At 42.2% G+C, this 27,128-nt stretch overlaps 1 protein-coding gene across 1 annotated transcript in view; it reads left to right on the top strand.

The window, feature by feature from the left end:
• MEN1 (menin 1) overlaps positions 1-27,128 on the top strand; it is a 560,267-nt gene that overhangs the window by 475,490 nt on the left and 57,649 nt on the right. Inside the window, exons 8-9 of the mRNA XM_073605053.1 lie at positions 19,966-20,071; positions 20,148-20,300. Of these exons, the coding sequence (XP_073461154.1) occupies positions 19,966-20,071; positions 20,148-20,300 (259 nt within the window). The remainder of the gene's footprint in view (positions 1-19,965; positions 20,072-20,147; positions 20,301-27,128) is intronic.

The raw sequence follows: 27,128 nt of genomic DNA on the forward strand, positions 1-27,128 counted from the left end.
AATTTAGAGCCCAAAATGGCAAATCGAAGGTACACTAGTGAAGAGACCTACACGTTTCTGAGCATGACAGATCGTGAAGAGGAAGTCACTCATCTGTCAGATTCAGGCTCAGAAAACAATCCTGTAGAGGACAGCGGCTCCATGACAGATAGCTCTGACGACGGAGTTGTGGTCCCTGCCAAGGTCAGGCGTACCCGACCCCGTTGTTCTGCTGTTGTTGAAGTGCAAGAACCGCAGGGCTCTCGTATGGAGCAGAGAAGTACTAGTGCCGCTCATCCTTCTGGTGAACTGGTAAGCATCAGCGGCCTAGTACACCCTGGTCGTACATCCAGCACTGCAGTATCACGTGGTGAGTCCCATAAGTGCAGTTCAAGCTGGCGAGGTGGCAAGCACAAGTAGTGTCCCGCTGCCACCAAGAAGACAAAGACAGGCCCGTCGTGCCCATAGTTTTCTTCCTCCAGAATTTGCCAATCCTAATTGGGAGCCCACCACTTCTTTAGCACCCGTACTTCCCCCATTCACTGGCCAACCCGGAATTCAGGTGGAAACAGTTGGTTTTACATCACTTGATTTTTATTCGCTGTTTTTCATGGAAGATCTCTATAGATCTATTGTGGACCAAAGTAATTTGTATGCTGGTCAATTCATTGCCGCTAGTCCCCAGTTGACCTCCCTTGCCAGAGATTGGAAACCAATTACGGTTTCCAAATTTAAGACCTATCTGGGCCTATCCCTCCTCATGGGCGTAACTAAAAAGAGTGAGTTGCGGTCATATTGGTCCACTGACCCATTTCACCATACGCCTGTGTTCTTTGCTTCCATGACCAGGGCACAATACGAGCAGATCTTGCGGTTCATGCACTTCAATGACAGTGAACTCTGATGTCCTCATGGAGACCCCTCGTAAACCACTTCAACAAACGTTTTGTAGCCTTGTTTACTCCCGATCAAGCTGTCTGCGTTGATGAGTCCCTGATTAAATTTTCTGTCCGCTTGTCTTTCAAACAGTATCTTCCCAGCAAGCTGGGTCAAGATGTATAAGCTCTGTGACAGGGCCACAGGCTATACATATAGTTTTATGGTTTACGAGGGAAGAGATAGTCACTTAGAGCCGGAGAGCTGCCCAGATTACATAGGGAGTGCTGGCAAGATTTTGTGGGACTTGGTGTCACCCTTATTCGGAAAGGGGTACCATTTATATGTGGACAATTATTACACGAGCGTGCCACTTTTTAGTCACTTGTTTGATTATCAGATTGGCGCATGCGGCACCGTGCGATCTAATCGCCGGGGCTTACCCCAGAGGCTTGTAGATTCCGTCTTAGGCTGGGAGAGAGAGCCTGCTTGAAGTGTAATAATTTGCTCGCTGTGAAGTGGAGGGATAATAAGAATGTTTTCGTTCTGTCCTCCCTTCACACAGACACGACGGTCCAAATTCCTATGGCGACTGGTGTTGTAGAGAAACCCCTCTGTGTCCACGAATATAACCAAAATATGGGAGGGGTGGACCTCAGCGACCAGTTGTTGGCACCGTACCTAGTTGCCTTACGCTGGTAAGGCCAGACGCTGGTACAAAAAAGTGTCTGTATACTTATTTCAATTGGATTTGCTGAACACTCATGTGCTATATAGAGCTTCAGGACGGACTGGATCCTTCCTTAAATTCCAGGAAGAGATCGTCGGAGCCCTTCTGTTTCCAGACGGTGCTTCACCTCACCATCCCAATCCAAATGCAGTAAGCCGGCTGCATGAGAGGCATTTTCCGTATGTCCTCCCTAATACCCCTACCTAACGAGCCCCCCAAAGAAGATGTGGTGCCTGTAGCAAGCGCGGATATAGGCGTGACACCCGCTATTATTGTCTCTCCTGTCCTGACAATCCTGATCTTTGCATTGGTGAATGTTTTGACCGCTACCATACACTAGTGGAGTTTTAGCGTAGGGTACAGCACTGCACAGAATAGGACACACTTTCACAGGGTCTCCCAAGATGCCATCACATTTTGAGAGACCCGAACCGTTAGTTACAAATAAAAGTGCAAAAAAGATTTAAAAACACAAAAACATATATAAAATTAAAAAATAGTTGTCATTTTATTGTTCTCTCTCTCTCTCTATCGTCTCTATTGTTTTGCTCTTTTTTACTGTATTCTATTCTGCAATGTTTTATTGTTATTATGTTTTATCATGTTTGCTTTTCAGGTATGTAATTTTGTTTATACTTTACTGTTTACTGTGTTTTATTGTTAACCATTTTTTTGTTTTCAGGTATGCCATTCAGCTGCAGCATGGATTTATTTATCTTGACAGCAACAGCGGTTGTTCCCACGATACATAAAGCTGTGACTCCAGCGCTGTAGGAGGTGATTTCAAAACCACAGCTCAAAAAAAGAGCATATATGCCGAAGTTTGGGGGTGAGCAGGGGTGGAGGAGTGATTTGCTCCAACTTTTTGGGCGATTGCCCCCCATGCTTCGGCATATATATATTTTAGGCACAGATTGCATTAAAAAATGTTTTATTTTTTACTATGCTTTTTTTGTATTTGCTTTGCAGGTATGGTATGTCTTACTGTTATAATGTAATGTTACTTTGTTTTATTGCTAACCATCATTTGCTTAGTAGGTACTTCATTCAGTTGCAGTGCGGATTTATTTATCTTGACAGCAACAGCGTTTGCTCCCATGATACATAAAGCCGTGACTCCAGCGCTGTAGGAGGTGATTTCACCACCACAGTTAAAAACAAAATGGTGCATGTATGCCCATCATTAGAAGTGGGTGAATGAAGGAAGGTATTCTAATGGTGGGCATACCCACCGATCAATCCAGGCTGCATGAAAAAAAATATTACAATATATGCCCAACTTTGTCCAGCAACATACTGGTATGTTGCTGGACTTTGAGTGGTTATACCAGAATGATGCCTGTGGGTTTAGGTATCATCTTGGTATCATTTTTTTGAGCCAGCAGTCGGCTGTCATGTAAAAGCAATCCTAGCAGCTAATTACAAGCAGTGGGATGGAACGTGTGTGTCGACCCCCACCGTCTTCCATGGTTTTCTCTGGCTCTCCTGTCCCAACAGGGAACCTGAGAATGCAGCCAGTGGTTCCACCAGCTAATCATAGAGCTGATCAGAGACCAGAATGGCCCCGATCATCTCTATGGCCTAAGAAACCGGAAGCTACAAGCATTTCATGACTTAGATTTCACCGGATATAAACAGCGCCATTGGGAAAGCATTTTATCTCACCAATCTTGGTGTGGTCAGATGCTTTGAGGGCAGAGGAGAGATCTAGGGTCTAAGACAATAGACCTCAATTATATCAAAAAAGAGTACCTGTCACTGCCTAGGGGATATTTACATTTCCTGAGATAACAATAAAAAATGATTAAAAAAAAAATGAAAGCAACAGTTTAAAAATAAAATAAAAAAGCAAAATAATTTAAAAGAAAAAGCACCCCTGTCCCCCCTGCTCTCGCACAAAGGCGAACGCAAGCTTCGGTCCGGCGTCATATGCAAACAGCAATTGCACCATGCATGTGAGGTATCACCGCGAAGGTCAGATTGAGGGCAGTAATTTTAGCAGTAGACCTCCTGTGTAAATCTAAAGTGGTAACCTGTAAAGGCTTTTTAAAATGCATATAGTTTGTTGCCGATGCACGTTTTCGGAGGCCATGAAATGCCCCGATGGCACAACCCCCACCCCCACCCCCCACAATGACCCCATTTTGGAAAGTAGACACCCCAAGCTATTTGCTGAGAGGTATGGTGAGTATTTTGCCGATCTCGCTTTTTGTTACAAAGTTTTGAAAATTGAAAAAAGAAAAAAAAAAACATTTTCTTTTCTTTCTTAATTTTCAAAAACAAATGAGAGCTGCAAAATACTCACCATGCCTCTCAGCAAATAGCTTTAGGTGTCTACTATCCAAAATTGGGTCATTTGGGGGGGGGGGGGGGGTTGTGCTATCTTGGCATTTTATGGCCTTTGAAACTGTGATAGGTAGTGAGGCGTGAAATCAAAATTTTACGCCCTTAGAAATCCTGAAGGCGGTGATTGGTTTTCGGGGTCCCGTACGCGGCTAGGCACCCAAAAAGTCTCACATATGTGGTATCTCCATACTCAGGAGAAGCAGCAGAATGTATTTTGGGGTGCAATTCCACATATGCCCATGGCATGTTTGAGCAATATATCATTTAGTGACAACTTTGTGCAAAAAAAAAAAAAGTTTATCATTTTCCCCCAACTTGTGGCAAAATATAAAATATTCCATGGACTCAACATGCCTCTCAGCAAATAGTTTGGGATGTCTACTTTCCAAAATAGGGTCATTTTGGGTGGGGGGGGGGTGCTATCTTGGCATTTTGTGGCCTTCAAAACTGTGATAGGTAGTGAGGAGTGAAATCAAAAACTTACGCCCTTAGAAATCCTGAAGGTGGTGCTTGGTTTTTCGGGGTTCCATACGCGTCTAGGCTCCCAAAAAGTTATGGGATCCCTGTACTCAGGAGAAGCAGCAGAATGTATTTTGGGGTGTAATTCCACATATAACCATGGCATGTGTGAGCAATATATCATTTAGTGACAACTTTTTGTAAATTTTTTTTTTTTCTGTCATTTTTCAATCACTTGGAACAAAGAAATTAAATATTCAATGGGCTCAATAAACATGCCTCTCAGCAATTTCCTTAGGGCGTCTACTTTCCAAAATGTGGTAATTTGGGGGCGGTTTGTACTGCCCTGCCATTTTAGCACCTAAAGAAACGAGATCGGCAGCCATAAACTAAAAGCTGCATACATTCTAGAAAATAGTCTAGTTTGTAGACATTATTGACATTTTCTTTTTACCAAAGACATGTGGCTGAATACATTTTGGCCTAAATGTATGACTAAAATTGAGTTTATTGGATTTTTCTTATAACAAAAGTAGAAAATATTTTTTTTTTTCAAAATTTTCAGTCTTTTTCCGTTTGTCGCAAAAAATAAAAATCGCAGAGGCAATCAAATAGCGTAAAAAGAAAGCTCTATTTGTGGGGCAAAAAGGACGCAAATTTTGTTTGGTTACAACATTGCATGCCCGCGCAATTACCAGTTAAGGCAGCGCAGTGCCAAATTGTAAAAAGTCCTCTGGACTTTAGGCAGCCAAATGGTCCGGGGCTGAAGTCGATAATGACGGTGGCTGGTTGGCAGGTGGTTAATTGGGCAACTATGTGGCAAATGAGGTTTAATGTTTTTTCATGTAAAAGAATGCACTTGGTGGTTAGGAATATGCATGCATCATACATACTAGGGGGAGTACAAATGGGGGAATCGATGGTGAAGGATCTGGGTGTTTTGGTAGATAAGCTTAAAGTGGAAGTAAACTATCTACCTTCACCTCACCCCCTTTAAATCAGCATTAAAAGCACTGTTAATCCCTGTACTCAGATGTCACCTTACTTGCTCAGTTTGCTTGTAAGTCATCCTGTTACCCTTAATGTCATTACCAGCGCATCTCTCACTCGATTCACGGCACAAATTTAATATAATGGTCTAATGTCTAAATGAACAGCAGCATAGGAGGGGGAGAGTTTACTTCCACTTAAATAGCATGTAATGCCAAACTGCGGTTTCCAAAGCGAGCAAAGTCCTTTCTTGTATTAAGTGAGGTATAGACGCCATAGAGAGAGATTTAATTTTGCCCCTGTACAAATCATTAGTGAGACCTCACCAGTTCACAAAAAGGATATTGGGGAACTGGAGAAAGTGCAGAGAAGGGCATTTAAACTGATAAGAGGCATGGAGGAGCTCAGGTATGAGGACAGATTAGAGGAACTGAATTTATTCTCTCTTGAGAAGAGGATATTAACCACTTTCGGCCTGCTTACCGTACATATACAGTACTGTGGCAGGGCAGCCGCTCTGTGCCAGATCATGTACCTTGATCTAACACTTCGGGTCTGAGGCGTGCGCGCGAATGATAACACACGCACAGCAGGAGCCCAGCGGCAGGTACTGCAGACTTGATGTCTGCCAGCACCAACCGATTACTCAGTACACAGGCAGAAAGGCAATCTACCTATGTAAACAAGGCATATTTCCATTCTGTCAGAAGGGAAGGTATTGATCCTGTGTTCCTGAAAAGCAGGAACACGGATCTTTGCCTTCCCCTAGTTAAATCACCTCCCACACAGTGAGTACGCACAGGCTAGGCACACAGCTAACCCTTTGATCACCCCTGATGTTCACCCCTTCCCAGTGTCATTAGTACAGTGACTGTGCATATTTTTTAGCACTGATCACATTAGTGTCTCTAAAAAGCGTCAAAAGTGTCAGTTGGGTGTCTGATTTGTCCGCCGCAAGATCCACTGAGGAGTTATTGCCTCCTCTCTAGAGACCCTCCATAATAATATATACAGAAGTCGGGTTCCAGGCACATCCATACTAAATACCCCGCTCTCCCTGTTTAAAATAATTGTCTCAAACATTTCAAAGGAGTCATTGTCAACATCCCTTAACAACCCTCTGTGGTTCAATCCAAACCTGAAAGAACTGTGCTCTATACCTGACCCGCAGCGTTGGTACTCCAAGGGAGTTAAATACCTGTGTCATCTGTATGACACACAGGGATTTAAGTCCTTTCAACAGATGCGGGTTGATTTGGACCTGCCACGCTCATATTTGTTCTTCTATTACCAACTCCGACACGCTATTTGTGCCCAGTTGCATCAAATTCTGATTGGCTGTAATTTCAAGTCTAGTGGGTCATCATGCTTCTCACATAAGCATTAGACTCTCTTTGGTGCCTCTCTGTCTAAAACATGATTACCTTTGTTAAGTCTATCTCTTGATTTAAAACAGTCAGCCCACTTTGATCTTGGCCTAAATTAGCATTTCAAGGACTTATGATCAGGTGAAGACACAGTGAGGCTGATTTACTAAGAACAGTGCGTTGCGCCGGTTCATACCTTAATTGTTGCGCCGGATAAATCATTGATTGAGCGTGCGAACCAGTGTACGCAGACGCACAACACAATAATAAATATGGAAATGGCAACTGGTGCCAGGGTCACTGCTGTTTTCTTATTGATAATAGCGCACGCCCATCTCATTGGGTGTGTCTTGTTAGGCAATTAGTAGGTGTTCTCACTTAATTAACCCTTCTGATGCTAATCTCATCCCTATTACTTCTAATATACCTTTTAATTTTTTTTTCTATTTTTACACAAATATTTCAATACATTATAAAGAACAGAAAAGTGTTTCTAAACCCAAAAAATTTATATTTTCAGATCTTGATCTTTAAAGGTGACCATACACTGCAATCTTAAAAAAAAAATGAGAAATTAGATTAGGCAAGAGCCTGTTTGTTTTCCAAAAATTTGAATTAATTGTTCAAGTGCGTATTCCTATTATCTATTTTGCAGAAATATCAAGTTGTACAGAGATTGGACAGTGCATGACCATCTTAAGTGCTAAATTTGAAATGTAGATGTGCCATGACACACTTATATTTTCACAAGTGGACACAAGAACCTACATCGATAGTTAGATATTTGTGCAGCACAGTGGTGTACAGTGGGGGTCAAAAGTTTGGGCACCCCAGGTAAAAATGTGTTTTAATGTGCTAGAGCTGCACAATTAATCGTCAAAAATCGTTATAGTGATTAATCGTCAAGAATCGTTATCGTGATCTTGACTAAAGTGTTTCACAATTCTTTCTATGCAAAGAATTCTCTCTGCTCTTCTGAAGTCACAGCCCTCAAAAGAAAGAAGAGAAAAAACAGACAATCTGCCAAGAATCAAAACATTCTTTATCAGTTGAACTTAAGTATAAACATTGTAACAATTTGTCAATGGAATAGACTTCTTTTTGCCAGAAAATTACTTAGAACCCCCAAACATTATATATATTTTTAGTAGACACCCTAGAGAATAAAATGGTGGTTGTTGCAATATTTTATGTCACATTGTATTTGCGCAGCGGTCTTTCAAATGCAATTTTTTTGGAAAAAATTACTTTAATGAATTAAAAAAAAAATCTAACCAGTAAAGTTTTACGTCACGAGAATTGTGATCTTTTTATTCTAAGCAAAAAAATTGTGATTCTGATTTTGGCCAGAATCGCACAGCTCTATAATGTGCATAACGAAGCCAAGGAAAGATGGAAAAATCTCCAAATGGCATTAAATTACCGATTAGACATTCTTATAATATGTCAAAAAAAGTTAGATTTTATTTCCATCATTTACACTTTCAAAATCACAGAAAACAAAAAATGGCGTCTGCAAAAGTTTGGGCACCCTGCAGAATTTATAGCATGCACTGCCCCCTTTGCAAAGCTGAGACCTGCCAGTGTCATGGATTGTTCTCAATCATCGTCTGGGAAGACCAGGTGATGTCAATCTCAAAGGTTTTAAATGGCCAGACTCATCTGACCTTGCCCCAACAATCAGCACCATGGGTTCTTCTAAGCAGTTGTCTAGAAAATTGAAACTGAAAATAGTTGACGCTCGCAAAGCTGGAGAAGGCTATAAGAAGATGGCAAAGCGTTTTCAGATGTCAATATCCTCTGTTCGGAGTGTAATTAAGAAATGGCAGTCATCAGGAACAGTGAAAGTTAAAGCAAGATCTGGAAGACCAAGAAAAATATCAGACAGAACAGCTCGCAGGATTGTGAGAAAAGCAATTCAAAACCCACGTTTGACTGCACGATCCCTCCAGAAAGATCTGGCAGACACTGGAGTTGTGGTACACTATTCCATTTTAAAGAGATACTTGTACAAATATGGTCTTCATGGAAGAGTCATCAGAAGAAAACCTCTTCTACGTCCTCACCACAAAAATCAGCGTTTGAACTTTGCAAATGAACATATAGACAAGCCTGAGGCATTTTGGAAACAAGTTCTGTGGACCGATGAGGTTAAAATAGAACTTTTTGGCCGGAATGATCAAAGGTACGTTTGGAGAAGAAAGGGCACAGAATTTAATGAAAAGAACCTCTGTCCACTGTTAAGCATGGGGGTGGATCAATCATGCTTTGGGGTTGTATTGCAGCCAGTGGCACAGGGAACATTTCACGAGTAGAAGGAAAAATGGATTCAATAAAATTTCAGCAAATTTTGGATGGTAACTTGATGCCATCTGTGAAAAGCTGAAGTTAAAGAGAGGATGTCTTCTACAAATGGATAATGATCCTAAACACACCTCAAAATCCACGGGGGATTACATCAAGAGGCGTAAACTGAAGGTTTTGCCATGGCTTTCACAATCTCCTGACCTCAACATGATTGAAAATCTATGGATAGACCTTAAAAGAGCAGTGCGTGAGAGACAGCCCAGAAATCTCAAAGAACTGGAAGACTTTTGTAAGGAAGAATGGGCAAAGATACCTCAAACAAGAATTGAAAGACTCTTGGCTGGCTACAAAAAGCGTTTACAAGCTGTGATACTTGCCAAAGGGGGCAGTACAAGATATTAACTCTGCAGGGTGCCCAAACTTTTGCAGACGCCATTTTTTTGTTTTCTGTAATTTTGAAAGTGTAAATGATGGAAATAAAATCTAACTTTTTTTGACATATTATAAGAATGTCTAATCTGTAATTAGATGCCATTTGGAGATTTTTCCATCTTTCCTTGGCTTCGTTATACACATTTTTACCTGAGGTGCCCAAACTTTCGATCCCCACTGTAGTGGTTAGCTGGAGTTTGCATTTTCTCCCTGTGCCCGGTTTCCTCCCACAATCTAAAAACATGCTGTAAATCAGATCCTGTCTAAATTGGCCCTAATATGTATGAATGTGTGTTAGGCACCCACACAAACATCACCCCATGTTAAAAAAATAATTTTTTTTCTTAATCTGCAAATAAGGATCATCTCTTCCTCAGAGAACCTTCCTCAGAGAACTTAGCAGCAGTACAAGCAACTTCCTGTAGGGGCGTGATGTCATTCTGGCCACTGCTTTCTGAGAACCACATATGCGCATACCTGTGCGCACACAGCAGTTGCGCATCTCACATACACAGCGGTCGCGCATCTAGCTGCAGAAACCCAATTTTTATGGAAATTAATAGTAAAGCAAATGTAGATTTCCAGGACTGGACCAACAAATGTTTCTAGTGAGAGGCAACTGGTATTTTCTATTAAACAACTTCTAAATAGGCAATTGACGTGCATCACAGTTGAACTTAGGAATGTGTCTTTGCAAAGTTAAACTGAATGAAAACCTCTTATTTTTGCTTGGGTATAGCGTGCAGAGGGATTAGAAGTCTTGTCAGTTTTTGGGGATGTATGCACCACTGATAGGGTGAAGACACCTCCCAAATGTTGCCACTCCTTCAAATTTATTCACTTCCTGTCACATAGCCAAACAGGAAGTGAGGGTAAAACCCTACCAATGTCTTTCCTTGGGGACACACAAGTCAATGTAAATAGTTTCCCCATTAGGTAAATTGCACTCTAGCATTTTGCTTACACCCCAAATTATTAGCTATCTTGGACTTTGGGGTTTATTTACTAAAGGCAAATCCACTTTGCACTACAAGTGCAGTTGGTGGAGATCCGAGGGGGGACATGCAAGGAAAATAAAAACACCATCTTTGCTTCTACGTGATTGGATGTTAAAATCACCAGTGCTTCCCCTCAGATGTTCAGCGGCTACACTTGTATTGCAGAGTGGATTTGCCTTTAATAAACCCAAAAATACCTAAGAATTTGGTGTGTACACAACAAAGTGCTAGAGTGCAATTTGCCTAATGGGGACATTAGTTAGATTGACCTGTGTGTCCCCAAGGAAAGGCATTGGTAGGGTTTTACCCTCACTTCCCGTTTGGCTATGTGACAGGAAGTGAAGCCAATTTTAAGAAAAGTGACACAAAGCCCAACCTAAAAAAGACAAGCAGGGGTTCTAACACTCGGTTTCCCTCAAATGGCCAAAATTAGAATAGGATTCTCTTGAGCTAGATTTTAGCTCAGTGCTCTAAATCAGTGCTTCTCAACCCTGTCCTCAAGTACCCCCAACAGGCCATGTTTGCAGGTTTTCCTTCATCTTGCACAGGTGCTTTAAATCAGTCAATGGCTTGGTATTTTGGACAGCTATTTTAGCCAAGATAAAATTCAAAAACATGTCCTGTCGAGGGTACTTGAGAACTGAGGCTGAGAACCACTGCACTAAAATGGAAAATTGAATACTTAGCTCTCTGTAATTTCTTTCCTGGTGCCTATCCATGGTAGCATACGCACAATCCATGCATATGCTACCATGAAGGCACCAGGAAAGTAACTTAGATAAATCACACATTTTTGGAATTTGCCGTGCAAATCAGCCTAGTTAAGCTGCAGCAAAAAAATTTGCTACAAATTTTATTGGTCAACAAAACAGGACTTGGAAAAGAGCAAGGAAAGCAAAAAACACATGTTAATTAGAGACGCCAACAGAATATGGTTAACACGAGTTAAAAGGACTGCACCCACAAATGGATATCTATTAAGGATTTAAACATTAGTCACAACATCTTGAGAACGTTTTTGCAAAATAATGCAGCACAGACAATTAAATCAAAGTGAACAACTTACAAACGACACAAATTGACAACAAACATATTTCAGGGGAAAATTTCACCCACCCAAAAAAATACAATAAACCAAAGTAAAAAAAAAAACTTGCTCGAAAACACATCTGTTTTGCAAAGACATAAATAAAATTCAAAGAGAAAATACATGTGTTACAAACTCGATAAGGACACCCAAATGTACTCTCTTGCTGGCCCCACACACACACAATCTTGCCTCTTTTCAGGGCAAGGTAAAGAATGCTATCTGCAAGCTTTAAATAACATAGGTTTGTGTGCTAACGAGGCAATTGAAAACACATGCACAGTCCATGAAACACACAAAATGCAAGTTCACTCAATGTAGAGACAGAACTTCAAAGTGGGTACACCTGTTAAGGATGTCCTTAAAATACTAACCCAAAAAACACTCTCTGAGCATGCCCAGAAACATCCAAGTGCCGTTCACACACAAAATGCACAAAAAAAACTAAAGTCCCTGAGCATGCCCAGACCAACCCAAATGCAGCAAGCACAAAATAAGCCACCCCCTGTCCAAAACTAAACACATCATCCAGCATGTCCTTAATTAAGGTTAAGTAAAAAGAAGGTGGAAAAAAGTACTGGACTGCATCAAAAACGCACCAAAAACGTATCATAAACGCACTGGATCGAATCAAAAAAGCATCTGGAATGCATCTGGACTGCGTTTCTATGGAGTGAACTAGCCCTAAAGCTAGTAACTTGGGGGGTGGGGGCTTACTCTGCCTGTAAAGTTGTGCATCTGTAGCATGTATCCAAAATGCTGCTTCAAAGATGTACGGCTTTAGAGAAAACATACAAATCGACATTGCAGCTGCAAGATTTTAACACAAAACCAAAAATAGCTTGCCCCCCAATACATACAAGGCCATTTGGGGCTGTAAAGGATTAAAATGAGAACCACCACGTAAAAATAACACCCCAAAATCTAAAAATATTGTGCCCCTCCCACGCACTAACAAACCCCTAGCCAAACACACAGCAAGCCAGCCCATGAAAAGGAGTGTATGCTTGGGAGCAGAAGGGGCTCAGGCACCCCAAAAGTCAACCACCTTTTTCCCATATTCGGGGGACAAGGGCCTCTTCCACACAACCCTAGGCTAGGGTTGTGGGGGGCTGCAGACGGGGGGCTTTACAGAATGTAGAAAGCCCCTTTAAACTAGTGGGTACAAGGTGCTTTGAGGTTGGTATTGGGCTGAGCCCAACATGCCCCAAAGGCAGCCAGCTATGTTGAGTGCATGTGGCCTTGTATGGTTCAGGAGGGTATTGGGCGATCGCTCTTCTCGCCCCTTTCGTAGCTGGCCCTGTTGTTTGCTCTGAAAAAGGATGTGGTTTGGATTGGTGAAGGCAGTTTACAGCCTTTGGAGAATGGAGTGTGGAGTTCCCCTTTAAAAGCAAAGGCTAGCCCCAAAGAATTCAATGCTTGTCTCCCCCTTCTAATGCATATGAGTGTAGAGTTCCCCTTTAAAAGCAAAAACTAGCCCAAAGAAAACATATGCATTAGAAGGTGAAGACAAGAGCACTGGAGAAAGGAGTGTAGAGTTCCCCTTTAAAAGCAAAAGCTAGCCCAAGGAAATCATATGCATTAGAGGGGGAAGGTTAAATGCCCTTTTAGGAGGAGCTAGAGTAGCGACAGTCTTTTTACATAATTTTAACAAGGTGCATGTCACATGTTGGCAACGTAACATGCTAACATGACCTGTGTGCAAATATCCTTAAAAAAACACATAAAAGTGAACCAGCCTTAAAAAAAAAAAAAAAAAAAAGTCAAGTTTAGAGGTGCGCCGTTCATCCCACGCAAATGCATTTACGTTGCTTGACATTTACCAAGATTTTGCCGGCGCAGTGAGCCAACGCAAATACCGCTTGTGCATGCGCAGTGCATAAATTGACCTCACGCAGTTCTAAACGTACTTGCAGGCCTGTTCAGAAAAAGTTACTTTCTCATTCCCTTTTGGGCATATTTGTTACTTGGGCAGTTATTACTATACTTCCACACATCACCCCCATAATATTGGCACTTCCAGCTTTTAATTTTGAGTTGAAGATGCCCTGCGCCATGTCCATAGTGGCGCACTGATCGCCTCCTCCCGTGCGCCGAGATTTCTATAGTAAATGGGAAATAGCGCTCTGTTACCAGCGCAAACGTTTCGTAAATACCAAAACGTACGTTGCGCCTGGGCGTGCGCCTCAACTCATGGCGCAAACAGTTCGTAAATCAGCCCCAATGTCTGCTCCTCACTCCAAAGACAATAGTGTAACTTATTCACTATGCAGACAACAGACAAAAGACATTGGTCTTTTGAGATATAGAAAACAGTAACTAGGCCCACCTCTCATGATTAAACCCAAAAATATATTAAGTACACACGTTCCTATAACAACATACATATACCGTATTTATTGGCGTATAACACGCACTTTTTCCCCCTTAAAATCAGGGGAAAATCGCGGGTGCGTGTTTTACGCCGATCCCCCGCTGACTGTGAGCGGAGCGAGCGCCGGCCGCCGATATACATAGATAGCCGAGTGTACTCGGCTAGCTCTGCTCACAGTCACGCCCAGTCCCGCCCTATGATGGACACAGGGACTGGGCGTGACTGTGAGCGGAGCTAGCCGAACCTAGCCGAGTACACTCGGCTATCTATGTATATGGGCGGCGCTCGCTCCTCCGCTCACAGTCACGCCCATCCCGGGCGGGACCACGAGAGGAGCTGAAAGCGGCCAAGAGCCGCTGAGATACACAGGATCGGCTCTGTGTGTCTCGGCGGTGCCATTTCCAAACTGCAGTGACACTGACAAGTCACTGCAGTTTAACTGCAGCCTGGGAAAGGCTGCAAATGGACACTGACAAGGCTGCAAATGACACCAAGGCTGCAAATGACACTGTCACGGAACGTCCCACACTCCGCTTGAGTGCTTCCGTCATATACCACTTCCTCCCAGTCTGTATACAGATATCCCAACCTCTCTGAGCACAAACAAGGCGACACTTACTTGTTGCTACCAAGAACTCACTTTATTCAGAACCAGAATACAGTCTTATATACACAGGAGAAGATTACTCTAACAATACAAACGTAACCTAATTACCATGAGCTAATTATCTAATCCTTTATACAGCCTAGGTGACTGAGACATGACCTTTCGCCCAGACTTGTGGTCACCGAGCTTTACACAGTTATAGCAGTCGTCCCGTCTCCTACATTGTATAGAGGACAATGTCATTAGCTCATTCAATTAACATAAACACAGGTTGATGACACCAGCATCTCCTCACAGGATGTGTCCCAACAGAATGAATCCATTGAAAATCCAGGGCCCATAATCAAAAGGCAACAGGCTTGCATACAGTCCTCTTCAACAGCCTCTGTTCTGGCTAGGTCTGTGACAGACACCAAGGCTGCAAATGACACCAAAGCTGCAAATGACACTAAGGCTGCAAATAACACTGGACAAGCATGCAGATGGACGCTGTGCAAGGCTGCAGATGGACACTGATTAGGCTGCATTGATGGGCATTTAAATGTAAGTTTTTTTCCTTAAAACTTTTTTTCCCTTAAAATTCCCTCCTAAACTTGGGGCGTGTGTTATACGCCGATAAATACGGTATATACAGTGGGGACGGAAAGTATTCAGACCCCCTTAAATTTTTCACTCTTTGTTATATTGCAGCCATTTGCTAAAATCATTTAAGTTCATTTTTGTCCTCATTAATGTACACCCAGAACCCCATATTGACAGAAAAACACAGAATTGTTGACATTTTTGCAGATTTATTAAAAAAGAAAAACTGAAATATCACATGGTCCTAAGTATTCAGACCCTTTGCTCAGTATTTAGTAGAAGCACCCTTTTTGATCTAATACAGCCATGAGTCTTTTTGGGAAAGATGCAACAAGTTTTTCACACCTGGATTTGGGGATCCTCTGCCGTTCCTCCTTGCAGATCCTCTCCAGTTCTGTCAGGTTGGATGGTAAATGTTGGTGGACAGCCATTTTTAGGTCTCTCCAGAGATGCTCAATTGGGTTTAAGTCAGGGCTCTGGCTGGGCCATTCAAGAACAGTCACAGAGTTGTTGTGAAGCCACTCCTTCGTTATTTTAGCTGTGTGCTTAGGGTCATTGTCTTGTTGGAAGGTAAACCTTTGGCTCAGTCTGAGGTCCTGAGCACTCTGGAGAAGGTTTTCGTCCAGGATGTCCCTGCAGCTGAAAAACACCCCCACAATATGATGCTGCCACCACCATGCTTCACTGTTGGGACTGTGTTGGACAGGTGATGAGCAGTGCCTGGTTTTCTCCACACATACCGCTTAGAATTAAGGCCAAAAAGTTCTATCTTGGTCTCACCAGACCAAAGAATCTTATTTCTCACCATCTTGGAGTCCTTCAGGTGTTTTTTTAGCAAACTCCATGCAGGCTTTCATGTGTCTTGCACTGAGGAGAGGCTTCCGTCGGGCCATTTTGCCATAAGGCCCCGACTGGTGGAGGGCTGCAGTGATGGTTGACTTTCTACAACTTTCTCCCATCTCCTGACTGCATCTCTGGAGCTCAGCCACAGTGATCTTTGGGTTCTTCTTTACCTCTCTCACCAAGGCTCTTCTCCCCCAATAGCTCAGTTTGGCCGGACGTCCAGCTCTAGGAAGGGTTCTGGTCGTCCCAAACGTCTTCTGTTTAAGGATTATGGAGGCCACTGTGCTCTTAGGAACCTTAAGTGCAGCAGAAATTTTTTTGTACCCTTGGCCAGTTCTGGGCCTTGCCACAATTCTGTCTCTGAGCTCTTCAGGCAGTTCCTTTGACCTCATGATTCTCATTTGCTCTGACATGCACTGTGAGCTGTAAGGTCTTATATAACCGGATGTGTTCCTTTCCTAATCAAGTCCAATCAGTATAATCAAACACAGCTGGACTAAAATGAAGGTGTAGAACCATCTCAAGGATGATCAGAAGAAATGGACAGCACCTGAGTTAAATATATGAGTGCCACAGCAAAGGGTCTGAATACTTAGGACCATGTGATATTTCAGTTTTTCTTTTTTAATAAACCTGCAAAAATTTCAACAATTCTGTGTTTTTCTGTCAATATGGAGTGCTGTGTGTACATTAATGAGGAAAAAAATTAACTTAAATGATTTTAGTAAATGGCTGCAATATAACAAAGAGTGAAAAATTTAAGGGGGTCTGAATACTTTCCGTCCCCAATGTGTATATGTGTATGTATATATATATATATATATATATATATATATATATATATATATATATATATATATATATATATACACACACACACACACGGTAATAACACTAATAATAAATAAATATATATATATATATATATATATATATATATATATATATACACACACACACATACATAAAACGGCAGGGCATGGTAATTTAATTAGAAAGTCCTCACAACGGTTCCCTTGAAGCTCCTGATATAAATATTTCAATATTTCCACATCACAACCCAGAACATGGATTTCTGCTTGGAATAGGTACCGAGGCTCCTCATCATGAAACGCCCAGGATGTAACCTAGTTCTCCAAGTGGAAAGAAAAAAAAATTTAAAAGGGGAGAGACACAAAAACCTCAGCCAGGGGGGAAAAGAATGTCCCCAGGCTAGGGCAAAAAAGGTTTGTGTCCCGAACCAGCGTGACACGAGGGTTGGGCTTAAAGACTGAAACATCAGGGAATCAGCTTGAATGAGTGCACACATCCACCCGGCCAGGCCTAAGCATCTGTAACATGGAACCATAAACCATTTGAGACAGTCTGCATTGTGATGAGTTTTAGACTCAGATCCATGACTCCCTGGAGTGAAAAAGGGAGTTAGCCGAAGGAGGGCCTCTAAGGCTCCAATAACAGGATAAGTTCCATGAATTATAAAAGAGTCATGCCACACCGTCCGAGATGCCTAGACATCGCACTGCAAACTGCCTCGAAATATGTAACAATAATAAAACTGTGGTAGCACCAACTCAAAGTGGTGCGGACAAGCAAATAGTCCTGAATTTAAAGAACTAAGGCCAAACGGTGCATAGAAGTTCCATGTAAATTCCAATGGCTAACCTAGAAAAGGTTTGAAAGTTCCCGTCTGTCCAAGGAATGGAAAGAAAAAGGGATATGCTTAACATGGGTTAATAAAGGTGTCAGGATCGTCCGCGACAACCAGAAGATGCTTGCTGCCATAACGGGGAGAGCGGGCGAGTGATCCAGGCCAGTAGAAGAGGGGTGTCCCAAATCCGAGCTGTCATGAGAGGTGATGCCTAGCCACAGCAGAAGGGCTTCTCCTGCAAACAAAGAAAAGGAATGCTGTCTGAGCAGGTGAAGGACAATCATGATGGGAATGCCCATCTGTATTTGATTGCCTTGCGTGTGAGGGCCGCCAGAAGGGGTTTTAGGGACCTACGCTTTTGGGTGGTAAAAGGAAAAAAATGCCCAAACACTTGGATGTCATGACCCAGGAGAGACAAAGCAGAGGTCTCTCTAGCTTTCTGCATCACTAATTCCTTTGTCGCATAGTAATGAGGCTTGACTATTATGTCCCTTGGTGGACCCTCGGGGCGTGGGGGTTGTAAGGCATGGTGAGCCCTATCCAAGTCCAGGCGATGAGGAGGCAGGTCAAGGAGCAGACCCTGAAGAAGGTATACACCTTAGCATCCACATCTTTAACAGATTCAGGGAGACCCCGTATGCGGAAATTATACCTCCGAGACCTATTCTCCAAATCGTTAATTTTTGCTAGGGCTTGCTCTAATTGTTGTTGGAGGCTCTCAATGCACGTGGTGTTCTGATTGGTATGGGCAACAGACTCTTCAATTTTGTGCTCAACAGTGTCTATCCGTGCCTTCAGCCCCTGCAAATCTGCCTTAATGGTGGTGGTGATCTCCTGTACTGTTCTGGCCAGACCCTGATCCAACAGTGTTGAGAATTGTGCAAACAGTGTCTGTTGGGCCAGATCAATCACAGGGGTGCCAGGACAAGAGTCTGATGCAGCTATGCTACCTGGAGAAGATGGTGCCTGTGCTAGCAGTATATTATCCAGGGTCTGCTCTATCTGGGACTCCGTGGAGGCAAGAGAGATACTGACCTGTGCAGCAGTGAGTGCTGGAGACAGCAGGTCCCGAGGAGAAGTCTGCGAGTCTGCACATGCAGCTGTTCCAGAAGAGCTGGCTCCATGTGTCCCCCCGTGAAGGAGTAGACACCATCTTGGCAGCCCTAGCAGAGGCGTGGGTTGTCGGCGGCTGTGGGCGGCAGCTGGCCCGATAATCACCTCCCTGTGAGGTAGCCTGAGACAGCGGGGCTAGAAACCTCCGGGACTCCGTGCAGAGCTTTCTATGGCCGGCCGGGAGCGCGGCTCCTAGACTTAGTTATTCGACCGAGACCGAGTTATTCAGTTTAAGGTCATCACAGAGGACAATGGGGCACTCTTTAGGTCTAGAGGAAAATAGATTTAATCTCCAAATATGGAAAGGTTTCTTCACAGTAAGAGCTGTGAAAATGTGGAATAGACTCCCTCAAGAGCTGGTTCTGGCCAGCTGTGTGAATGGCTTTAAAAAAGACCTGGATTATTTCCTGAATGTACATAATATAACTGGATACTAACATTTTAAAGGTAAAGTTGATCCAGGGAATAGCCACTTGGGGGATCAGGAAGGATTTTTTTCCCTTGCTGGAGCAAATTGGATCATGCTTTGCTGGAGTTCTTTGCCTTTCTCTGGACTAACTGTGGGTATAGGATTGTGTATATGGGATGGCATGATTTTTATTTCCCCTTTTGTTTGAACTAGATGGGCTTGTGTCTTTTTTCAACTTAACTATGTAACTAAGTGGATTCAACAGTTTATCATCCAGGCATATGATTTCAAGGACTTCTCAGCATCAGGTATATGTTTTTCAGACTTTAAAGGCTGTCACCTGGTCTTCTGTTCGTGAGTTTATTTACCAGGTAGATATTCAAGCCTCAGCAGACACAGGCTTCTGACATAAGGGTTTTCAGCCGATTCTGTAGGTTTCACTGAGCCATCTCTGTTAACCTGCTTTTTTTTTTTTTTTTTGTTGCCAACCTGGACTGTTTTTGGATGCCCCTTTTGTACCTGAATACTCATCCTGGGTTACATAATAGGTGTTAGTGAGAGTATTACACTGGACTGACCTTACATCTTTGTTTTGCCAGTGTTCAATTTTCTTGAAGGCAGCAGCATTAAGCCTATCTACTGGACTAGTCTTTCTGTGTACTATAACTTAATTCATGAAAATGTTTTATGGTAGGTAAAAAATATGATGTCTTCCATTAGTAACTGCCTTTATCAATAAATGTATTCCTATTTAATTTCATTTATATATTTGTACTAATTACTGCTATAAACTCAAACTGTAACATGTTGTTTTCTAGGTATAATTATTGTCGTGAAGATGAAGAAATCTACAAAGATCTTTTTGATATTGCCAATGACTTAATCCCTAATTTATTGAAAGAAGAAGCAGTGTCCAACAATCAGGTAAGTGACTATTTGTTTATTAAAGCAATGTTTATTAGGAGCAGCAAGTTTATCCTCTTATGGTTTTTCTCTTTAGGCTGGTTCTGCTCTTCAGGATCCATCTTGTTTTGCAAACCTTCTGCGCTTTTATGATGGAATCTGTAAGTGGGAAGAAGACAGCCCCACGCCTGTGCTGCATGTGGGCTGGGCAACTTTCCTTGTCCAGTCACTTGGTAGATTTGATGCACAGGTAAGTAAAAAAAAATATGTTGAGAGCACATTTTATGTGGTATAGCTAGCTACATTGTTAATAAATTTTACAATTGACAAGAATCCACGACATTAAGGCTATTGTGACAGTGTTGATCTTAAAAAAGGCAACACAAACGTCACTTCCTAATAAAGGTTATATTTCATATCAGAAATTATACCTTCTAATGTTAAAAACAAATAGAATATATTTAGGTAGAGATTTTAATTCTTGACTCATTTGAAATGCATAACATTTGGCGTTTTGTACCAGGAAATGCTAGGTTTTATACCAGGAAAAAGTTTTGCCTATAGTTCTACTTTAAGTAAGCCAAAAAAGAGTTATCACGTAAAACGCCAAATGTTATGTATACATTACCTATGACAAGCTCCGCCTTGGCTCCTCCCTCAGGACCAGTGAATATTATAAAAGAATAGGATTAGAGCACCCCAAGCATTCTCTTTTTTTTCCTCATACCTCATGGTCAGTGAATGTTGGTCGAGTGTCCTTACCTCTGCAATCTTCCGTTTCCATCCGGGTTCAGCCTCTCCCGGATGCAGTCCCTTGGCTTGGGCTGCTAAATGCGCTAAAAAGCAAGGGAGTCCCTTCTGTGGGTCTTTTGGGACAGGCTGTAATCTGCTAACCAGAAGCATGGATTCTGCATCTAAGTTTAAGGCTTCAGCTCGCGGGGGCAATAGAGGAAGCAGCTATCTCTGTTCTCTTGCAGGCTTCCATTTGCTTTCTTTCAGGGCTTACCTTGTCAGGCCTGTGGTGCTCCCAGCACCCCTTGTTACTCCTCACTCCTTCTGTCTTTTTCTTTCCATTTAGTTTAGAGTCCTTGGGAGGCGGTGCACGCCTCACTCTATCTTTTCTTTGCTGCCTGGCATCTTCCACTCCGTTCTGCTCATGTGCTGACGGCCGGAACTCTCGGGACCCGCAGGACCGAATGGGGGTCCTAGTGCCGCTGGTCGGCGCATGGGCAGTCCAATTGGAGACCGCGGTGGTCATCTTAGGAATGGGAAAGGCTGACCACCTTTGCCAGTTCTTCAGGTAATTAGGTGGGGGCGTTTTTATTCCTTGTGTTCCCGCCCCTCCTGCTATGTATTTCCCCCGGGAACCTCAGTAGGGGGCCTTCTGTCACCTGGAGGGTTGCCTCTGAGAGCTTCTGGAGTTTTTAAGGGAAACTCTACCAAAAGTTATGCGGGTCTTCCACATTAAAAAAAAAAAAAAGAGAGAGAGGTGGAATGAGAGTTCTCTGGCTCCGTTCCCTTTTTAATACAGTAAAATAGGGAAGGGCCTAATCTTTTCTTTAAACTTTCCTTCTATATTCTTTTTCCTTAGCTGCTTCTTCTACTAGCCTCTGAATATGAGCCGTGCGCCATCCAAATAAGACCCTATATTACACTTAAGGTAAGGACCCACGTCCAGATAAGTTCTGAAAAAAAAGAGTGCACTTATGCTGGTACATTTATGTATCTTAGCCCTGTATGCCAGAAGATGTACAAGGGGGACATCAGGGCGACGTGAGGCCTCAGACAAGGGCAGCCCCAGCCTGGATAAGTCATCCAGGTCTAGACACCAAGCAAGCGGGGGAAAATCATCCTCAAAGAGATAAACAGTCTTCACATTCCCCACGCTCCAGATCCACAAAGTGTCAGGCCTGTGGCACCACCTCATTGCTGGACAAACTAGTTTGCAGAAGTTGCTTCAGAGAGTATGCAGCTTACAGAGAGTCGGAAGATCAGCAAGTAACCGACCTACTAAAAAAGGTGGTAAAGTATTCTCTTGCAGAATTAGTGGTCACAATCCCATCGCAGCAGATACCTTCACCACCTTAGAAGGAAAATGAAAGTATTTCTCTCCCTGGTCCATCTGCGGGTGACCCCTCTCATCCTGGGACAGTTACCTCTGCTAGACATGTGGAGAAAAATAACCCATCGGAAGATTCCTCATATAACCCAGAGACCTCAAGGTTCAGTTTTTCCCTGATGCAGCCTTTTTTTTCAGGCAGTGAAGCTGGCCATTGGCTGGGAAGAAGCCGACACAGCATCTAAGAAATCAAAAGGCTATTACCCCTTTCTGAAAAAGCAGGTCTCCTTTTTTCCTCTGATGGACGAGATCAGAGATGTCATTGAAGAGGAATGGAATAAAACGGAAAGAGCTTTGTCAACTCGCTTAATCGGTTGACAAAACTGTATCCTCTCGCGGAATCAGACTCTGATCTATCAGCCTCGTTTAATGCTCCTTTGGAAAGAAGAATAGATCTGGTTCAAAAGCAAGCCTATCAGATGGCAGGAAATGATATACAAGGTAAATGCAGCGCTGATAAACTCAGTGATCAGTAAAACAATTGTTATAAAAATTTCAGTGAAAAAATAAGGTGAAAAAAGAAAACTAAAGCAAAGTCTTATTGAAAATAAAGTCCATATATTGAACAATGAACGCCCATCCAAATAAGAGTGAAAGTTTGCAGTGAGGAAATCCTTCATATAAGTGCTTCCAGCTCAACACCCAGGTGAGAAAATAATCTGCTTACCCGAACACCATGATCACTAATCGGTGTTCTCACCGAACATAGGCAATGATTAGGTCTCCCCAAGACTATTAAAGGCTGCCTGGAACTAAAGCTGGTGCCGATGGTACTCAAAAAACAAAAAAGAAGCTCCCATAGCATAATACTGTATAAAAAGGGTTTAATAAAAGAAATAGACTTGCACTTACAAAGTAGAAGCTATTTGAAATCGGTACAGTGCTTGGTTAAAAATGGAACCACAACATCTCCTGAAACTTCTGCTCACTTCCTGTGTAGTTCGCCCATCCACCTCCTGAGAGTAAAAGCGTGATGACGTCAGTCGTAGGCTCCTTCCTATGCATTTTGTCACTAGCGGACATCAACTGGGGAATGGCCAGATGACGGTGTCATCACGCCTGATCCTTATACACTACCAGCGCCATTTGGATTACTGGATGCTGGATCTATGTAATAGATGGAAATAGCCACGCAGCCATTTTAACTGCTGGCCAAGGTTCTGGGCTAGGTAAAAAAGGAAGTGTAAGAACTGGATACATTAGAATACCCCCATCTTGTGGTGAAAATAGAGAAAGATTAAAATAATTAATTAACTGGATGGCATCACATAGGAAGCGAGAAGAAACATATGGGCAACATATAAAGAAGCAATAAAACTCAACATGTTTAGTAATAAATTCATGAGAGAATATGCAAATCACAGAGAAGGGTCCCTATCTAGACAATACACATACTAAAGAAAAATTTATTAAAAATTAAATTATTAAAAGAGGACCAAAGTATATAAAAAAAATCTAATTTTAACCTGAAATCAATAATAGCTAAGCGTTGTTTATATAACAATTGATATACGTTTAAGCCAAATGGTACATAAGATTTCATATCGAAAATCCAGCTCGTCTCAAGTCTAGAGATAGAACTAATCATATTCGTTCCTCTCCAGTGGGGTTGAATTTTGTCCAAAGCCACAAACAAAGTCCCTTTTAAGTTACTTGTTGTGATGTTTAGCATAATGTCTAGAGAGATTGTTTTTTAAAACCTCTCTTGATATTTCCTACATATTCAGATAAATGTACATGTAATTCTCTTTTGGTACGACCAATGTATTGTTTGGAACATGGACACTGTACCATGTACACAACATATTGGGTGGAGCAAGTAATGAATGACTCTATATTATATGTCCTATTGGTCTGGGTAGATTGAAAAGTCTCACATTTCCGCCCTCTGAATGAGTTAATCTGGCAAATATTGCATTTCCGACATGGAAAGAAACCTTTCATGGATTGAAAAAATGAAAAAGTCTTTGGAGGATCAACTACATTCAGGGCAATACTATGTCTTAAAGAGGGGGCTCCTCTATAAATCACTACTGGGCAGTCTGGGATGACAGGACCAAGTACTTGGGCATTCTTAAGTATATCCCAATGCTTGTTGAGGATCTTTTTGACAGAAAAATGCTGGTTGGAATATCCTGTGATCATAGACCATCCAAATTTGCTGTCTGGTACATGATTAGTCCTTCTAATTCTGTTTAACATAATACCCCTATCCATATTGGTGACTCGATCGATGGTTGCACTAATATCACTTACAGTATAGCCTTTATCTAAAAATCTTCATTTCAGCATTTGGTCTTGCTGATAATAATCTGAAATTTCCGTACAGTTACGACTAATTTGTTGAAACTGGCCTTTGGGGACCGCACTTAACCAGGACTTATGATGACAGCTGGATAGAGGAATAAATGCGTTTCTAATGGTATCTTTGAAATATGTACTGGTAGTCAAACGTCCATCTCCGAGTATGATGTTGAGATCAAGAAAATGGATCTGAGAGTGACTAGCCTTATACTGTGGAATAATACCTCTATCATTCTTATCAAGACCAGAAAAGCAACCAACCTTGGCCAGCAGTTGAAATGGCTGCGTGGCTATTTCCATCTATTACATAGATCCAGCATCCAGTAGTCAAAATGGCGCTGGTGGTGTGATCAGGATCAGGTGTGATGACACCGTCATCTGGCCATTTCTCCAGTTGATGTCTGCTAGTGACATGTGAGTGTAATCACCATTTGTTGTTGTCATTTTAACCATAATAAAATTACTACACTGAGAACTTCCTCTATGTCTCTTGTGGAGTCATTTTTCCCATCCTAGTTTCATCTCGAGGGGCCAGTGGAGTGGAATTGTGCTGTCAGTGGAATCAATTGGTATTCCAGAAGCGCTGTTTGACCTTCCTGTAAAAAAGGGTCATCAATTTTTGGTGAGTGGCCACCCATCTATTGAGCACTCGTGGTGAAGAACTAGAAGTGTATTTATTTTTGCTTCTGTCGTGGAATTTTTTGCTTTCTATAATCGACGACAGGCCAAACATATAGATCCTGATAGTCTCCACAGTACAGCCTGCAAGCACATACAGTTTCTACCCTGGCGACACCAGCTGTGACAACTCTGCATCTGCGGGGCAGTCAATGAAGGTGCATTTCTCTCTCTAGTGTCACATATGATGGATACGGCTGTATCTAACCTGTCACATCATCACATCCTGGACCAGTGGCTCTTCAGCTCTGATCAGGGAAATCTGTTTCGCCTTCTGGGGATACTACTATTTTTGAGCCCTTTTAGCAGTTGGATGATGTCCGCGTAGAAGCTCCCCAAAAGGTTGGGTACACTCACTCTACTTAGTGGTAGTTAATCTCATGGGATTTGCTGGTTTGACCCCCCCCCCGTACACATATATATGCAGCCTCTTGGCAGGTGAGAGGTCACAGAGATGCGTACCTGTAAAGGAACGTCCTCCACTCCGCTTGAGTGCTTTCGTCATATACCGCTTCCTCCCAGTCTGAATATAGATATCAGATTTTCCAACCGCTCACAAGCACAAAACAAGACGAGACTTGTTTAACTGTTCAACATGGGCTCTTTCATTAGAACCAAAATTACAAGTCTTATATACAGTAGAGGTGGAGGTACCCCCTCTTGCTCATATTACTCTAACAATACATCTGTAACCAGAAACAGAATTAACAAGAGCTAATTAACAAATCCCTTAAAGCAGCCGATGTGACTCCGTGCCCTCTGGAGCATTGTTATGATTAATCAGGATTTCACTACAGTTCAGACTTGTCACCGAGCTTCACACAGTAGATTATACATTATCATAAACATCAACACAGATGACATCAGTTGATGACATCAGCATCACCTCACAGTATGTGTCCCAACAGTATGAATCGGTCACTATCCCTAATATGGCACATACAGGGTACCCAGAGTCTGTGTGTCTTGGGGGACATGGACCTGAATCTAAAGTAACACCACCTCAAGGGTCCCCAGGCATACAGCTCACACAGAGCACCGTTCCCCCAAATGCCAGGGCCCATAATCGGTAGGCAAGAGGCTAGCATTCAGTCCCCTCCAAAAGCCTCTGTCCCAGGTGAGTCTGTCACAGTACCGAAAGATAAACAGAGCACAGTTACTGAGGGCTAATGGAGAGCTCCCGATCTCTGCTTGTGATCGGGAGCTTTCCGGTCATGTGACAGCCAGTTGTGGCGGTCAGATAATCGTAAACCATTCCACGCATCCCGGCATCTGAAACCACTTAACCTCTGTAAGGTTTTACCCCCTTCCTGACCAGGCCATTTTTTTTTGCTATTCGGCACTGCTCTATTTTAACTAGTAATTGCGCAGTCACGCAATGCTGTACCCAAACAAAATTTATGTCCTTTTTTTCACACAAATAGAGCTTTCTTTCGGTAGTATTTGATCACCACTGGATTTTTTATTTTTTTGCGATCTAAACGAAAAATATTTATAAAAAAAAAAAAGATATTTTCTATATTTTGTTATAAAAATATCCAGTATAGTCAAATTTTTTACATCAATTTAGACCAAAATGTATTCTGCTACATGTCTTTGGTAAAAAAAGAAATAAATGAAAAAAATCAAAATAAGCGTATATTGATTTGTTTGCGCAAAAGTTATAGCGTCTATAAACTATAGGATATATACTGGAATTTAAAGATGCCAAGAAAAAAAGATACCAAGATGATGCCTACACTTGCAGGCATCATCCTGGTATAACCACTCAAAATCCAGCAACGTACCAATACGTTGTTGGGCATATATGCAATGTATTTTTTTTTTCATGCAGCCTGTGGGCTGAACGAAAAAAAAAAAGAACCTAAAAGATTCCTCCATTCACATCAATTGATGTGGATGAAGAAATCTCTGCCAGAAAAAGTGTGTGGTATTCCCATTATTAGACTATACCACCCTGTGTCCACCAACTTCTAA

The sequence above is a fragment of the Aquarana catesbeiana genome, linkage group LG11 (genome assembly GCF_042186555.1).
Source record: "Aquarana catesbeiana isolate 2022-GZ linkage group LG11, ASM4218655v1, whole genome shotgun sequence".
NCBI classification, from domain to species: domain Eukaryota; kingdom Metazoa; phylum Chordata; class Amphibia; order Anura; family Ranidae; genus Aquarana; species Aquarana catesbeiana.